This window comes from Theileria equi, assembly GCF_000342415.1.
Source record: "Theileria equi strain WA chromosome 4 map unlocalized gcontig_1105316255033, whole genome shotgun sequence".
In the NCBI taxonomy this organism is placed as follows: Eukaryota; Apicomplexa; class Aconoidasida; order Piroplasmida; family Theileriidae; genus Theileria; species Theileria equi.
The window spans coordinates 636,047-652,511 of record NW_004668228.1 but is presented as its reverse complement, the minus strand read 5'-3'; the positions used below and the strand labels follow the sequence as shown (position 1 = coordinate 652,511).

General features: G+C 39.1%; 6 protein-coding genes across 6 annotated transcripts; 2 read left to right on the top strand and 4 right to left on the bottom strand.

Moving 5' to 3' along the window:
- Positions 1-629: 629 nt before the first annotated feature.
- Positions 630-1,293, bottom strand: BEWA_014660 (signal peptide containing protein). Its single transcript, XM_004832302.1, has one exon. It carries the CDS (start codon positions 1,258-1,260, stop codon positions 733-735), a length of 528 nt encoding a protein of 175 aa, XP_004832359.1. The 5' UTR covers positions 1,261-1,293; the 3' UTR covers positions 630-732.
- Positions 1,294-3,049: 1,756 nt separating this feature from the next.
- Positions 3,050-6,533, bottom strand: BEWA_014650 (conserved hypothetical protein; the record flags this gene model as incomplete). The annotated part of the gene is made up of 1 exon (XM_004832301.1): positions 3,050-6,533. Exon 1 carries the CDS (start codon positions 6,401-6,403, stop codon positions 3,050-3,052), a length of 3,354 nt encoding a protein of 1,117 aa, XP_004832358.1. The 5' UTR covers positions 6,404-6,533.
- Positions 6,534-8,168: 1,635 nt separating this feature from the next.
- BEWA_014640 (glucose-6-phosphate isomerase, putative) lies at positions 8,169-10,180 on the top strand. The gene is made up of 5 exons (XM_004832300.1): positions 8,169-8,379; positions 8,414-8,895; positions 9,063-9,165; positions 9,200-9,291; positions 9,328-10,180. The coding sequence occupies exons 1-5, from the start codon at positions 8,244-8,246 to the stop codon at positions 10,177-10,179; spliced, it is 1,665 nt and encodes a 554-aa protein (XP_004832357.1). The 5' UTR covers positions 8,169-8,243; the 3' UTR covers position 10,180.
- Positions 10,181-10,199: 19 nt separating this feature from the next.
- Positions 10,200-11,837, bottom strand: BEWA_014630 (conserved hypothetical protein; the record flags this gene model as incomplete). Its single annotated transcript, XM_004832299.1, has 1 exon — positions 10,200-11,837. The coding sequence occupies one exon, from the start codon at positions 11,835-11,837 to the stop codon at positions 10,200-10,202; it is 1,638 nt and encodes a 545-aa protein (XP_004832356.1).
- Positions 11,838-12,720: 883 nt separating this feature from the next.
- BEWA_014620 (BT1 folate/biopterin transporter family protein) lies at positions 12,721-14,092 on the top strand (the record flags this gene model as incomplete). The annotated part of the gene is made up of 1 exon (XM_004832298.1): positions 12,721-14,092. The coding sequence occupies one exon, from the start codon at positions 12,721-12,723 to the stop codon at positions 14,077-14,079; it is 1,359 nt and encodes a 452-aa protein (XP_004832355.1). The 3' UTR covers positions 14,080-14,092.
- A 92-nt stretch (positions 14,093-14,184) lies between these two features.
- On the bottom strand, positions 14,185-16,305 carry BEWA_014610 (conserved hypothetical protein; the record flags this gene model as incomplete). The annotated part of the gene is made up of 7 exons (XM_004832297.1): positions 14,185-14,844; positions 14,879-14,970; positions 15,006-15,139; positions 15,176-15,282; positions 15,316-15,773; positions 15,809-15,999; positions 16,031-16,305. The coding sequence occupies 7 exons, from the start codon at positions 16,303-16,305 to the stop codon at positions 14,185-14,187; spliced, it is 1,917 nt and encodes a 638-aa protein (XP_004832354.1).
- Positions 16,306-16,465: the final 160 nt, after the last annotated feature.

Here is a 16,465-nt window from a genome sequence, read left to right as displayed (position 1 = left end):
TTCTTTTGTGGTATCTTCTGATACATTATCAGTGGTTAGCAATGTATTGAAGATTTTAATTTCATCTAAATCATTTTACCATAAACTATCTCACTGTTCAGATGTTTATCATTAATGGAATGTATGAAGTTACCCGGGAAGATTATAGTACCTCATGCTTTTTCTCTGGAGGTGAATAACTTTTACCTTTCACGCGTGCTGTATAACATTTTAACGTTTAGAAGAAAGTTCCTTCCTATTCGGTGGATATTATATTCATCCTCCTTAGCATTCCTTTATCCTTTTTCAACCTTTCCAGAAACTCATCAAACCTGAGTCTATACAAAATGCTGTGGATCACAAGCCTACTATTGGCTGATCTCTCCTGATGGACATTACTTGTGTACATTGTCAGAATTTTGTATGTCTAATCTCGAGGTCTAATCGTGCACATTCCTCTGCATTATTATTCCCCCAGGAATGTCTCAACTTAGCAAAATATGCTCCCAATATTTAGGGAAACATCCTAGCTTCCATGTGTACTTATATCAAGGATTCTTTTTTGTAAAAAGACTGACATGCATCCATAATACTCTCACGGCCAACACCAGTGGTCCAGACACAAAACACACAATATCTACCACAAATGTAACTTACAAAGGTATTAGAACACCGTCAGAGTATAAACCCATGAACGTCTTGGTGTTAGAAGCAGAGAGTATCCACAGGACAGTGGCCAGACTAAAGATGTGCTTAGAGATCAGCATCACCAGTTGAAGTGAGCAACTCTGGGTGCTTATCATAAAAATCTTCCAAGTGAAGGAAGAGAGAGTGAAGAGGCAAATCAACTGGAAGTTCTGACTTGACCAAATCGAAGGCCTTGAACTTGTGGAGAGCCTTGACGAAACTCTCAACGGTGTGCTCGTGAAGCAAAGTTCCATGGGTGTCGAACTCAAGGAACAAAGTCTCAAAGGTGCGGTCAGCATTCAAGGCGACGGCTACGGCAAAGTGGCCATCGTGGCACTTGGCAGTGGAAAGCATCTCGTAGAGGATCTGACCTGGCTTGGCCTTCCACAAGCTGTGGTCACCACAAGAGACGTGATCTACATTAGAACCAACATATGGCTTGAACCATGCGACCTTGAATCCACCGTAAATGTGATTGGTGAAGATACCGAGGGTAGTTCCAGTCTTCTTGGACTTCTTCAAGTCAAAGTGACTAGATGAAGCAAGGGCCACAGAGGCAAACAAAGCAGTAAGAACAAGCTTGGCAGATATCATTATGCAGAAGACTAATAGCCGCAAAACGGAATGAAACAACTCGCATATGGGGAGTTCATTCTCGCTCTTCCGCAAATGGGGAAATAAAAGACTAAATTCCCCTGAAATTCCATTCTCATAAAGTATGATGCGCTTTTCCCGGTACACATTCGCCGGAATTCGTCTTGTCTTTCCACATGCTACCCAGAGTGCCAATTTTTTAAAACATCGCCACGAAACTCGGTCATTCCCCTGGATTCCGTAGACTCTGTCCGGTTTTATGGCTTCTTTGTAGCCAAAAGTTTCTCCTTGTATGCGCTAGTGTAAGCTGGTGGATTATTCCGAGCTATTCCTGCATCTCCAGCTCTTATTCATGCTGTGTTAATGTTATAGCGTGCATTGTCTATCGTTTACATTAGACCAGGAGCTCTGGACTCGAGGATTGAACCACTATGTTGATTTGATTACGCCCTTCCAAAGTTCCGGTGGCCGTCTTTTCCATAGAACTCAATTGTGGAAGTATTTCCGTTTACATTCATTCCCATCGCCTCTTATTATTGCGTAATGCCTTTTTAAGGGCTATAAAGTAAGTTTGTGGTACGCTATGGTATTACACAAATCAAGGGGAGTGGTGATGCTATGATTATTATGACTAGAGGTTCTGTTGAACTGGCCAGAGTCAAACATTGTAGTACAATAACAGTGTTTTGATGATAAAATTCCGAATATTATAGGAAAACATTTAGTTGTATCATTACAACAAGGCATCTATACATGATTTTTCCCACTGGATTATACTGGGATTTAGCATGCACATACTCAGATTAATTCATGTACCTTATACCATCTTTTGTCTGAGAGAGTCGAGCACTCGGAGTAGCCAGAGAAGACGGCATAAATATAAATGACCCTGGGTAAAACTGATTGATATATAGTCGATATGGCTGATTCAACCACCTTTCCTAAGTAGTGAGATTATTATGAAGTAAACTATCAAAGCTTAAAGTATCAATTCGGTTCCATTATAATTGTTCACTACTGATCACATTAATAATCAAGTATGTGGTCAATATTCCACTCTATGCAAAATGTCCGCTCTATCCGAAATTTCATAAAACTCATGCAACCAATATATAGGCCATCTTCTTGAGATGGCACGGTTACAAAATGCTATGAAAAACAGACTAAAAATACCGGACAGAATACGAATATACATAGAAACTAGGGTAATAAGTATCATCTTCCATCGTGTAACTCACTATAGGTTTAGAAGAGAAGCAGGAAAAGACCCTTTTAGTGATGAGAGAATGAGATGGAGACACGTTCTGAACTCATGAAAAACAGTAGGATCTGCAAGGATAGACAACCCATGTAGGAGATACGCCCAGGGTAGCTTAATTAGTAAGCCCTCCTCCAAATTAATTCAAACGAACAAAAATACAGTGTAGCTCTACACTAGTGTAGAGCTACACTAGTGCATCCGCTATGGAGACTATAAACAGAAAAGTTAGAATATCAAACTGCATGTAAAGCCATAAAATCTCAACATTAACGAGTAATAACATCGTGCAAATATAGCTGTAGGTGCAAAAATTGGCAATTCACGATCTCACGAAACAGTCTTTCAGGATTATCGGCAGGTGAAAACGAGCATTACCTATAGTTTATATAAGTATCTGGCATGTATTCAAAAGAATTACAAATTAACTCTAATTTCGAGTCTTAAAATATCTGCAAATTGTAATCTGCTCTTTGTCAGATTACACTACGTACCAATCCAAGTTTTACGTATCTTCCCCTTAAAACACAACTACCAGCATTTTGGAAGACAGCCACACCACTTTTTCGGGGTCTTGATTGTCTGCATTTTCTTCTCAAATGCTTCAACGGTTATGCTCATCCACAATCCAGAAGCATCTTTAGCAAAACGATCGTATGCGACAAAGTCACTCCTTCCGCAAACTGCCACTGTCACAAGTTCTGGTTTATTGTCCTTTGTCAAACAACTGACGTATCCGCATCTCTCGTTTGGCTGTGCTATCCATATAACAGCGGGACCATCTACAACCTTGTTGAATGTCCCATCTATTGTCCTCTTGTAAGTTCCATAGAGGGGAGAGTATTTCTTCTGTTTGTAACCATTATCAACATCATCAACAAGTTTTATGAAATGTTCCTTTGGATCCTTGGAAATGTCAAGAGTAAACTCGTCGACCACCGGGAGCGGTGTCTTTGTTAGTAGAACTTTCCTAAAATATTCAAGTTCCTTCATATTTTCTGCAAAAGGTTTCATTGTATATTCTGATTCTATTCCAGTTGTAGATGCTCCATCACTTGCATTTTCCAAAGGCTCATCAGAGAATTTAAGTTCGATCTTGGAGTCCTCCGGCCGCTCCACAAGTTCTTTACTACCATATACAGTGCTATCTGAGCCCCTAATTGGTACAGCAAAGTCCTTCATTGAGAGAAGTTTAGTTTCAAATTCCAGCTTGTCCACATTCTTCCATGCTCCATCAACTTTCTCAAAACAAAAGGTCTCATCTCCGGCACCCCTTGTATAGACACTAAGAAGAGAAGAGTGTCCTTCCCTGGAGAAGAGATAGGCACCTGTGCATCCTTCTTTAGGGCCTGTAGAAGTCCAAATGGTATCTCCGTCGTCCACTATAGTCACTACAGAAGATCCATCCTTGGGAACAAATGCCTTATGACTCACTCCATGAATTGGATCGTCAGCCAGAGAGAATAAAGAAGAGTCTGGGTTAGAGAGGTCAAGAGTAGTTCCTTCTAGTCGTGTAACGACTTCTTTAGGTACAACATTACGGAGTTTCTTCTGAGTAACCTGTAATGGTCTCTTTCTATTCATCTCTGGAAAGTGACCATTTAGCCACCTTTCTAACAACGGTACCAAGATAGGAATGAGTTGAATAGCAACTATATGATGTCCAGATCCTTCCCATTCTACGAGTTTCGCAACTTTGCTTTCCTTGAGTCTCTTATTAACCATCTTCCTTGGACCCTTTATGTCACAGTGATTGTCATTCGTACTATGTACAAACAAGGATGGTAAATCTTTGGGATAAAACTGTTTCCTATGATTCTTCATAGCCCTTCTGCATGCACTAAAAGGAGACATCGCCATATTTCTAGTGTATCGATCACTATAATAAATAATGTCAGTATGATAATCGGCAAATCTTTCAAAGTGGAGAGCAATGTTATATGGATATTGGTATGGACTCTTTGATTTTGGATCCATCCATGCGATAGCCTCTTCAAATGGTCTTGCTGCTTTTTTGTACCACACATCAAGGTATGGATCAACATTAAGCATGGTAGAAAGACCAATTAGACCATCCACAAATTTTGCATTGGGATTCTTTGTCTCCTTGTAAAACTTTTCTATAGCTCTTATTGCCATATTTCCTCCCAGTGAATAACCAATGAAGATGATCTTTCTATTCGTCTCATGACTAGCTATTACTGTGGTATCATCCCACTCTTCATTAGTATCTCCAAATTTACCTCTCCTCATTATACTCACAAATTGCATGACATCATAAATATAATCCATGAATTTTTCAGCATGACATCTATTTTCAGTCTTTGCCTCGGAGAACCCATGTGATTGATGGTCATAACTATAGACATTATACCCAAGTCTATTAAGAGCCTCTACAAAGGTAGCCCTGTATTGAGACCTGTGAAGAATATCTAGCGGGTTCATTCCTTCTAGGGTCTTGTACTCAAAGTAAGATCTATAGCGTTCTGCATTTGATACCTTCTTGACAGTTACTGGTTCATCAAAAATACTGCAATAGGGGAATATCTCGAAGCCATAACGCTCATAGTTCCAGTCCATGTTAAATGTGAGAAAGTCTGACGTAAGATGTGAACGAGCTCCATGGACAAGAAGAATGTCTGCTTTGGCATCTTCAACTCTGGAGGCATATGTTGCGATCCGTCGACCTTGCTTATTCTTAAAACTACTCATTACAATTTTTCCGTCACCCTTGTGAGTGTAAATTGGATTATTCCTACCGGCCAAAATGTCCTCATATTCATCCTTGGTGATAGTCACCCACTTTCCATCAAGTTTTCCGTAATAGATAATTTTATTCTCCTTCTTGGTATTCGTGGTAAATAGAGCACCAAGTGAGGTGTCATCACCTATACCATGAAAACTAAAGTGGATAGAGAATCTATCATCCGAAGACTCCCAGATAATATCCTTACCCTGCACTACCTTGTTCATTCTAAATCCCGGAAGAACATGGTGTCTGTTTTCTACTATAATGTCAACTTGGTATTTGTCAATGAAGAAGAGTTGGTCGTCTACATTGGATATATCTAGAGTAACCCTATCATTAAAGGTTGACTTGTCAAAGCCAGCCTTTGCTAAGTCTTCCAGATACCCATTCTTGTCAACAGACTTCCATGACCCACTCATCTTGGAGTAGTAGAGAATATTCTCATTCTCATATGGGTCCTTGGTGACTATCCAGAGGAGTTTATGATCTCCCTCTCTGGGATAAAGAGTGAGTTTGGTACACCACTCATCCTTCTTTTTCTTCCATATTGTGGTACCACCACGGTTTTTGGTCTTAATTTCTGATACCCTTGTTGTGCTTCTAGTTCCATATACAGCAAAGAGGGACTTGGGAGACTTATTTATATAAAAGTTCCAGTCACTCTTGGTTCCACTAAGGCTAAATACCTTGTCCTCAAAATCATGCCCAGTGATTGACAGAGCATTAAAGTGGTCATAAAATTCTTCTTCACCTATGGAGGACCACTTACCATCCTTCTTGAGAAAATAGCGGGCATTCTTTGTCCCATTTAAATCTATAGTATATACATGGATAATGTCAAATAGGTCTTTTCTATAGCATCGTGTGACTTTGATGAATGCTCCCTTTGGAAAACACTCACAGACGGTAGCATCTCCTTCTACCACCTTTTCTATAAAATAACCAGGCTTTGCTGTGTAAGATGGCGTATTTATGCTATGTGGCTTTAGATTCAATGCTTCAAAGATGGAGAGATTCGGTTGTGAAATATCCAGAGTAACCCCTATAGTCTTCGCCGGAGAATCCTTCGACTCTGTGATAGAGGCCACAGAGACCTCATAAAGGAGGAGGAAGAGGAGAATCATCAGAATCCTCATCGTGTACCTCTCAGAGTAGCCATGATAGAAGAAAGAAGAATCAAAGTGTGTATGGGGAGTGTATAACTTCTAGTTCATCTAGCCAACCCTTAGAGCTCTGTCCAGTTGATTTATTGAGTTAATAACCTTCATATATTAGCGTTCACCCTATTCTACTGTCGTGGCGGGGAAATGCGCGACCGGTAGCAACTATCGGGCGGGGTTTGATGAGTAGCAGGAATGGGCATGCTTCAAGATCACAGATTAAATTAACCCATATTATAAACCAAAGAATCTGTAGTTGATGTTTGATTTTCTTTTAATAGGATGTATCGATTCTCCGCATTAAAACTGCGTGCATCCTAGTATATCAAGAAGGCAGGTGCATAAATGATCAACCATTTACGTTTAAATATCATTTGCACTATGATGGATTATGTTTAGCTGTATGTATTGGTATAATGAATATTTCTTATGGTAGCTCTGTAATCCATCTTCCCGTGTTTCTCAGGATTCCTGACTTTTCACAACTTGGCACACTTTATGCCAGAATTTTAAGCATACAACAACTAGTACTATTGTCGTACCATCCATATTGTCCCATTATGCTTGAGTATACCCCTACCTGAGGGCAGGAAGTCGACATCACTGAAGGTTTTGCGGATGACCTTCCTAATGTTGTTTCACTTCGACGGGAGTACTATCTTGTGTTATGCATAATATCATCAATTATGAGTCTGTTTAACGTTTCGTGGCATCAATATGCACAGTGCCAGTGCAGTGGTTACTACATAGTGGGATGTCATACCTCTGCATTGTATCCAGCCACTAGTTTAATGATATTGTGATAGCAACGTTGCTCTTATAATAATAAACTGCATTGGTACCTCTGTAGTGACCACGGTCCCAGGTGTGTAGACAGGGCCTTCCATAGCTCCTTTCCGTCTCAATCGACAGCTCTACATCCTACTAATTACATTCTAGAGAGCATTCTGAGAAGATCCCTTATAGATATACATGGTACCCATGGACGAGTAAGAAGAGAATGTCGACAACCTTCCCAACTTACGACATCACATCTTTTATCTACCACAAATTATGAAATTAAACCATTGCCATGAATAATACCTACGCTAATGAATATTATTCGCCACTAGCATAACTGCAGTTTTTTAAGAACATGCTGCGCACAGAAATCTAAAAGAATCTATTATCCAAATGTGTCCTACTATTCTCTAAGAATTCCAACATTACACAAAGTAACACGTTATATCGTAAGCACTTAAAGGGAATAGTACGGAGGGGAGATGAGACCAAGTGATAAGTTTATTCTGAATGGTAATTTTCAAATACAAATTAGGCTCTCAACTATTCATTTTCGTCCACAAACCATCTATATGCTCATAGACCCGGGAAAGGAGATTAAAACTCCATAAACCCCTGTGCCTGTGCAAGAATATGGCCCGTAATCCATCGCTAAATTTGGAATCTGTTTCCACGTACCAGTAGAGGCACTGCGCGATGGGTACGTTCCCGAGAGATCACTAAATACAAAACAGCAAGATTACAGTGCAACTTTAGACAAACAAAGTGCCTAATTGAAGATTTATAGGCACATTTCTACATGGCCACAATGGGCAGAGAGTAGGCCCTCAAAAGCTATATAGACAGCACTCGTTGGAACCAGTTGAATATTATGCTTACGATTTAATAAATTATATGAGATGAAAATTCCTTCTAACTTCCCTTCGTCACTACACTTTGATTCTCAGGGGCCCGACCATAAGTCCAGTTACAGATAGAGTTAAGTGAACCCACTATACCTGTTGTCCACATATTACAGCGCCCTTTATTATATAAAATGGATTGTCAGTTTGTGGAAGAATCTGCGGGGTTTAAGAACCTCTTGAAATCTCACTCTGATAACAAGGAGCCGAATCTTGGCGTACTTTTGTCTGATAAAACAAGATGTAACGCATTGATAAAGCAATTTGATGGTTTGTTCAAGTTATATGGCATATGTTATTTCAGGGATCACCTTGGATGTATCGCGTCAGTTGTTAACTTTGGAGACCATGGACAAACTATTAGCCCTGGCTAAAGAGATGAAGGTCAAGGAAAAGACAAAGTTCCTCTTTGACGGAACAATTCTGAATACATCTGAACGTCGATCTGTCTTACATACCGCCCTAAGGCTTCCTAAAGGTTCATCGTTGGTTGTAAATGGAGAGGACGTCTTGCCCGGCGTTCATGAAGTATTAGATCGTATAAAAAGTTTTTCCGATGACGTTAGAAGTGGGAAGGTAACAGCTTCTGATGGAAAACCGTTTGACTCGATACTTTGTGTCGGAATTGGAGGTTCATTCCTTGGTACTGCATTCACCAGTGAGGCTTTCATGGGATACGAGCATGCCAGAAGGGCTGCATTTGGAAAAAAAATCAGATTTCTGTCAAATGTAGATCCAGCAGGATTCAGAATTGTGGCTGATGAGTTAGATCCAAATAGAACACTTGTAAGTATTATACCTCTTCTGTGGGTTCCGCGTTTGATACCACCTTGTATCATACGTTTTTTCCCACAGATACACAAACTGATTGATCCTACAAGTTATGGATTTTTCCGTAACTAGTTGTGGCAATTATACATAGCTCCATGCTAAAAGCATCTAATAATATACAGGTCATAATCATATCAAAGACATTCACAACAGTTGAAACTATTAAAAATGCTATAACAGTTAAACAATGGTTGTTGGATAATATTGCAAATCCTAAAGATTTTTGTAAGTTTATCTACAATGAATTAAACTCTTTCAGGTAAACACTTGTGTGCTATAAGCACGAATTTAAAATTAACAAAGGAGTTTGGTATTGAGGATTCAAGAGTGTTTGGATTCTGGGACTGGGTGGTATGTTTCAATCGTTGTGCATGCAGCTATTTTTAGGGTGGTAGATATAGTGTTTCTAGCGCTGTTGGGGTATTACCCCTATCCATATACTTTGGATTTGATATTGTTGAAGGATTTTTGAAGGGCTGTCATTCGATGGATAAACATTTTTTGGAGTCCGAACTCGAAGAGAACTTGCCCGTGTTAATGGCTCTTTGCAGCTTCTACAATTCTGCAATTCTAGGATTCAACACAGTAGCCATTCTTCCATATAGTCAGGACTTGAGCAAATTTGCACCTTATATCCAGCAATTGATTATGGAGAGTAACGGAAAGTCTGTCCGCTCGAATGGAGATCCACTGCCCCTTGGAGCTTCTGAGATTTACTTTGGCGAGCCAGGAACAAATGGTCAACATAGTTTTTACCAGTTGTTTCACCAAGGTCGCACAGTTCCATCAGAATTCATTGGATTTGTAAAGAGCGATAATAAGGATAATGCAGTAAATGGAACTACACATCACCAAGAACTGATGGCTAACTTTTTTGCACAACCAGATGCCTTGGCCTACGGCCTTTCCATGGAGACACTCTTGTCTGATGGAGTAGGTGAGGAAATCGCAAGGCACAAGGTATGCCCCGGCAATAGACCTTCTCAGGTTTTGCTTTTTGATGAGTTGACTCCTTATACAGTTGGTCAACTGGTGGCACTCTATGAACATAGGACGGCAGTTTGTGGCTTCCTTCTAGGTATAAATTCATTTGATCAAATGGGTGTTGAATTGGGGAAGATACTCGCTTCTGATATTCGCAAATTGTTTGCCTCTGGCACTAGGAACTGGTCAGAGCACGAAAAGCCGGGAAAACTCAGCTATTCTACCACAAAGTTGCTTGAAAAGTTCACTAGATAGACGTGTAATGTATACGTAATTTATATTATAAAGTTATCTGTGACGTGTTTGAGTATTTGTTCTGTGTAATAATTTTGCATTGGTGTTTCTATATTCGATACAATCGATTTATGAGGTATGTGGAAGGTGGGTATATATACAGCGAATCTGGATGTACCAAGTTTGTACAAAAGTGATAGTATTATCTCTGTATAGAGCAGTTTATCTGATCCATCCATGTTATTTAGATGGTCCTCAGATGCGTTCATGACAATGATTGTTATAACTGAGGTTATATTATCCAAATCTTTTTTAGAAAACACTTTGAGGCACTCTAATATATTTACATTGTCAAGATTCTCATGTGAATCCCATGCTGTGCATCTTTGCAGATAGCTGAGATGTTTTGTGTTGTTGATACGTTTTGCAGTAATGTGATAGAATTTGTTGATAAAATGTTCTATACACTCTTCCTTTGTTCCAAACTTTGATTTTTTGCAGGGTTTTTCCTTGTCATTTGCTTTATATTCTGCATACATTTCATTCACATTTTGAGGAATTCCAGGTTCCTTTTCCGTGACTTTGGCAAAAAAGCTGACAACTTTTTCCGGGTACGCCCAGTATGGTAGTATAATTGATGTTCTAGGAGCAACCATGTAATCTCCGGATATATTTCCGTATATGCAGACATTCTCAAACTTGCCTATACTGTTTATTCCATATTCTCCTAATAGGTAGAGTAAATCGACTGTCTCATTTTCCAATTCGCTTACAGTTTGAGAGCCTATTAGACTTACAAACTTTCTGAATCCTAGGGAATTTTCATAAATTCCAGCGTGTGGAGTTGCCAATGTTATAAAATTTTTCCATGTAACTTCAATGCCTCCAAAGTCAGCTTCAGAAACATCAAAGAACTCTTCTCCACTTTTTGCATCTGTAAACATTTCGTCTTCTGCTGAAATTTGGGCTACATGGTCATAACACCTTGGTGTTTCCAGCTCATGAAGTGAGCCTTTAACATAAAACATATGCCAATACCTTAATAGTACCCCTCCAAAGGAATGACCTAACATGCTCATATGTACAGTTTTTGGAATTTTGGAAAATAGAATCCGCAGCTCCTGCGATAAAATCTTTAATACATAATTTAAACCTAGTAGACTTTTCCCCGCTACACAGGATGGTAGATATATAAACAACTTTGGGTATCGTTCCATAATGGTTTTTACCACGTGAATCATATCAATTGGAGATGATAAAACTCCGTGCATAACAATAAGATAGTGACTTGGTGTTGTATCGCCAGAACATTCTGCACAACGACATTTAATCTTATTGGAGAATATACAGTGGCATCTTCTACATCTTGACATATGATCTGGCAGAATTGTGAGACAATAATTACCTACATTCTCATAAAAGGCTTCACCTTTTGGGCCATAGTATCCCCAAAAATTCATAACCTCGGCAACTTTTGAAGAGAAGGTGTTCGCTAGAGCGACTACCTTCTTGTAGTTTAAAATGGGTGCTTCTCTGCTACTTTTTCGTGGTTCTGAGTTACTGCCATCCTCTTGTTCAACAGCAGCGTCATCTTCGTTTGCAAAGCAACTTTGAGACCTCACGTGAACTTTGCAGTTGTAGCAGAAATCCATCCTCCTTTCTTCACGGTCGCTAGCCATGATTCAACGTTTTATTCTATAGAATTAGTTCATTGTAGTCTACATCGTCGTGTTTGTGGCCGTTTTGTACGTTATATATGCAAAGGCATTCTATAAAGAGAGTTTCCAGGTACAGCTTCAAGTTAGCAACTATGTATCGAGACTAAACAACCTCAAGTTTTATTTTCAAGTATAAGAGCATCAAATGGACTAAAAACAAAAGTTGCAAGTGTATGGAAAATGACGCCTAATACAAGTCACTCGAGGGTTCAGACCCATGGCTGGTACAGCATGGTAACAAGTTATACTTTAAATCTACAGTTGATTCGTTAATAAAATCTGTACATGAAGGTCCCTAGGGGTGTGGATAGGCAGGTAGAGAACTGCGCTTGCAGTCCATTCTGGGTTAACGGGACCGAATAAGGCACGGGAGAATGTGTTTTTTAATTGGCAACAAGCTATGGGTTTATCTGTATACACATGTGGAAAAACTGGATAAACGGGAAGATGACAACCGTCATGCTCTCCACCAGTGGAACTGAATCACAACTTATGCCATTATTGGCATCGCTGGCTCTTCTGTTCGTATTCATGCGGTGAATGAATAAAAATTATCCTTTAGTAGCCATTAACACCTCTCTAACCACAGCTACCATATGGGGGTTTGAAGCACATCTCTCGTTGAAGCAGTTTCTCTACATCTACGCGTATTGTCCTAAATCGACATCAAGATGAGTTTAAGGTGTATCTGATGGGAATGAGAAATTGAAAAATATAACCCTTGTCATTTAGTAGTCACTTTGTTTATTTAGGGACTGCAGGCATCCAATTGCTAATTTCAGCATTGTGTTTGTACAAATCGCAATTCTTGGTATTTATCTGCCGGGATGTTTGATGACAAAGAATGACTACCACAGTGGTTGATTTGGATAAGGACCTAGACCTGGCTTCGTTCAAGTTCGATGACGACTACAAGGGAGCCTGGTTCTTTCCTAAATCCAAGAGGAAGCTCACTCTATTTTTGGTGTATATGATTGGATTCTCCGAAGGGCTCTTACATTTGGCGTCACTCGCACTTTATTACATGTTCAAGGACGATCTTTCATTGTCGCCTTCACAGTTATCTGCTGTGTACATTGTACCATCCATACCGTATCTCACTCGCCCGGTATTGGCATATATCACCGATTCAAAACCGATATTTGGAACGAGAAGAAAGCACTATCTCATACTACTCAGTTTATTGCAGTCGTTTAGTTTTCTAAGTTTGGCAATATTCCCGCCAACACTTTGGGGTGCGTTGTTGTCTCTGTTCTTTATCCAGTTTTCTCTGGCATTTTGTATCACTATCGCCGAAGCTCTGGTTGTCGAAAATATATCCAAAGGAGATGATAATTTGAGCTCATTTATCGGATCTAGAGCTCTCGCGTCATTATTGGTTTCATACTATTCAGGATCACTACTTGAAACTTACTCGAAAGAGCGCATATTTGTCATAACTAGCATGTTCCCGCTTCTAATCACATTCTTTAGTTTGTTCTTGCACGAGGATAAGGCTGTTATTGTATATACTTCTCATCCGGCAAAGGAACTCATTATCTTTTTGAAAAATCCGGTTATCATGTATCCTGCGCTCTATGTTTTTGTGTTGGTTTGTGGTCCAGATTATTTTGAATCGCTATTTTACTACATTACAAATGAACTGGGATATACCGCTACGTTCATGGGTACATTGCGACTTGTGTATGGTATTGCTGCTTTATCAGGTATATTGGCTCACAAGTATTTATATGGGAGTTCTGGAACACGAAAGATACTCCTATGGTCTACACTTATCGCGCTCCCATTTTATATGTCACCAGCCTTGTTGACAAGCGGAATGAACAAGAGTTTAGGAATCCCAGACAAGGTTTTAATTCTCTGCGGTGGATTTTTGTTGGAAGCTATTGGAGAATTGCAAATTTTGCCTATATTGACATACACATCCAAGATAGCCCCAAAGGGATTGGAAGCCAGTGTATTTGCTGCACTCATGACGGTAAAGAGTCTCGGGCTTGCCGTAAGCAAGATATTTACAGCCCTACTTGTATATTTCATGGGTATTACAGCTACAGACTTTTCGAATTTGACAAATTTTATTTTGATTTGTGGAATATTATCGTATAGTGCCATTTTTGTTTTAAAGTATATTCCCAGCGACGATGAAATGGAAGTATTTGTCACTCAACAAATGATGGCACAACAAATTACAAATAATCCTTAATTTTTAACCTTGTATATTCTAACTAGCCAGTTTCCCGATGTATAGGACTCGGAGAAGTGACTCAATTTTATATCATCTTGTGGCATCGGAATCTCCCGAACTTTGTCAGTGTCTGTTACCGATAATACCTTGTAATAAGAGAGTTTGAACAATAGTGACTCTTTCCAATGCTTGTTTCCTTCTCTCTTTGTCTATAACAGTGTTTTCTAGATGCATCCTACTAACCCCTTTCCTTGGTAAAATGTATTTCCTCGGATGGATATGAGGGAAATCTTTTGATGCAATTTTTACCATCCATGAGAACTTGTTCACATCATCTACCGAGTATTTTGCGACTCCTCCAAACACAACCATGACATAGTCTACCCTTAATTTTTTTAGGATCTTGTGCGCAGTTTCCTCTGGGGAAGCGAATATCTGTATACTCTCATATTTCGTGTATCTTTTTACCATTGCAGTTGTTGCTATATGAGTAGCATTGAATGTGTTGTTATCAGTCAAAATTGTGCGATCAGCCATTTGTTTGAGTTGATATCCATAATCCCACCACGCCATTATTACTGATTCAGGATCTGTATTCAAACGAATCCAGCTATATGCATCTCTGAAATCATCAGCTACGATTCTATTTCCACTCTTTCCTCTCCAACTTATAAATACATTTGGGTTTGAATAAACATTGGAAGATGCCCAAACTCCGTGAAATGTATATGTTGCGATTAGCCCAAATATTAGTGATATTTTAAAGACGGATTTACGTTTTTTCTGCATGCTCAAATTATATGGTTATTTAACAAACCTTAAACAAACTTTGCAATATGTATGCAGATCCCAAACCACCCAGTAAAGAAGATGCTGGAGCAAAGATTAGGCTCAATCTGACCATCGCAACTAGGATAGAATACTATTTTTGGAAGGAACAGTACCTGAAAAATATGACGACACCACTCCAAATATTGCCAAGAAGAGAAACTCAGGTTCTATTCCATCCTTGAAACATACGTATAATCCAATCGGAGTGAATAATAGAGATATCCAGAAATCTAACAACAACGAATGCCTAAGTATTATATTCATGTTAAAATATGAAAATAACCATTTTGTAGGCTGATGCTCCGAAACCGATGCAACTAGTGGGTTATACTTTTGCACATAACCTGGATCAAATAGCGATATTATTCTTTGCGATAATTGCACATTAATCTACCAAGGTGTATAAGAAGAATAAATACTTACTTTTGAGAATCGTTTTTTGAACAGAGGAATAAATAATGATGCAGATAATATTGCAAAGGTATACAAATAGTTATTCCATCCTCTTTTACCGATACAGCTTGCGATCAAATAAAATATTGCCACTATGCTAACAACATGTGTAGAAAGATGTTCAAATGAATAGAAAACACTATCGCCAATGACTGGAAGACAATAGCATAACATTGTAATAAACAAGTGATACACAATGTATGTAACAGAACATTTCGTTGGAGAAACTCCTAGTATGATACAGGCCAAAGTAAAGGCTGCAATTACATTTAAAACAAAAACATATCCACCCCAACTAGTTGCCATAAAAAAGGTACAGACTGCTGATACTGTAGCGTCTGTTATAGATCCTGTTTTGACGGCACTTATCCATGTGTAGAAGGAAGCTATCAACAAGAATATAGCGATTGCTTCGTTATCGAACGATCCTAAATGTGAAGTTTACATGGGTGGAAAATCATACCTGCTATTGATCTAGAAAGATACGATGGCATAGAGGCAATGAAAAACGCACTTAAAAGGGCAGATTCCTTATTAGTGTGTATAACCATCGAGAGTAAATAGGTCAGCCAAACAGTGGCCACACTTACACATGGAGCCAAAAATATGCATATATACTTGATGTCGCATTCGATCCCGATATAGCGTAATACTCTGAAGATTAGGTATGCAAAAAGCATCAAACCTGGGTAGGTTGTTTGTCCTACCCTTCTCCCTAGCGGATACCAGCTTCCTAAAAATGATTTTTGTGTAAGAGATAAAGTTTTTACCATCATCAAACAAGTTCCAGAACTCAGAGATTCCATTTTTTACTAGAATCTCGGCGCATCTATAGTTAAAGTACGGATCGTACTCATGTAGTATAGTTTCATGTCTAACTATTGAGAACAGACGAATTATGAAGCTCTGTATTGACAGTAGGGAAAGAATTGTACACGTATTTGTTACGGGGGAGTTCATTCTTAGTGAGAGCTCCAATGGATGGGGGATTATAAGTTCAAAGGTGAAATTTTCTGCGTTTTCAGGGGTGTAAACAGAAATTGTTTTGATTTACTGTACATGTTCTTTTGACTGAGTTGACGTTTGCTGATTTCGGTATTGATACAGAAATTATCGGACG

Coding starts and splice junctions, on each gene's coding strand:
- BEWA_014640 (XM_004832300.1), top strand. CDS start 8,244: ATGGATTGTCAGTTTGTGGAAGAATCTGCGGGGTTTAAGAACCTCTTG. Junction 8,896..9,062: donor TAGATCCAAATAGAACACTT/GTAAGTATTATA, acceptor AATAATATACAG/GTCATAATCATATCAAAGAC. Junction 9,292..9,327: donor TTGGATTCTGGGACTGGGTG/GTATGTTTCAAT, acceptor AGCTATTTTTAG/GGTGGTAGATATAGTGTTTC.
- BEWA_014660 (XM_004832302.1), bottom strand. CDS start 1,260: ATGATATCTGCCAAGCTTGTTCTTACTGCTTTGTTTGCCTCTGTGGCC.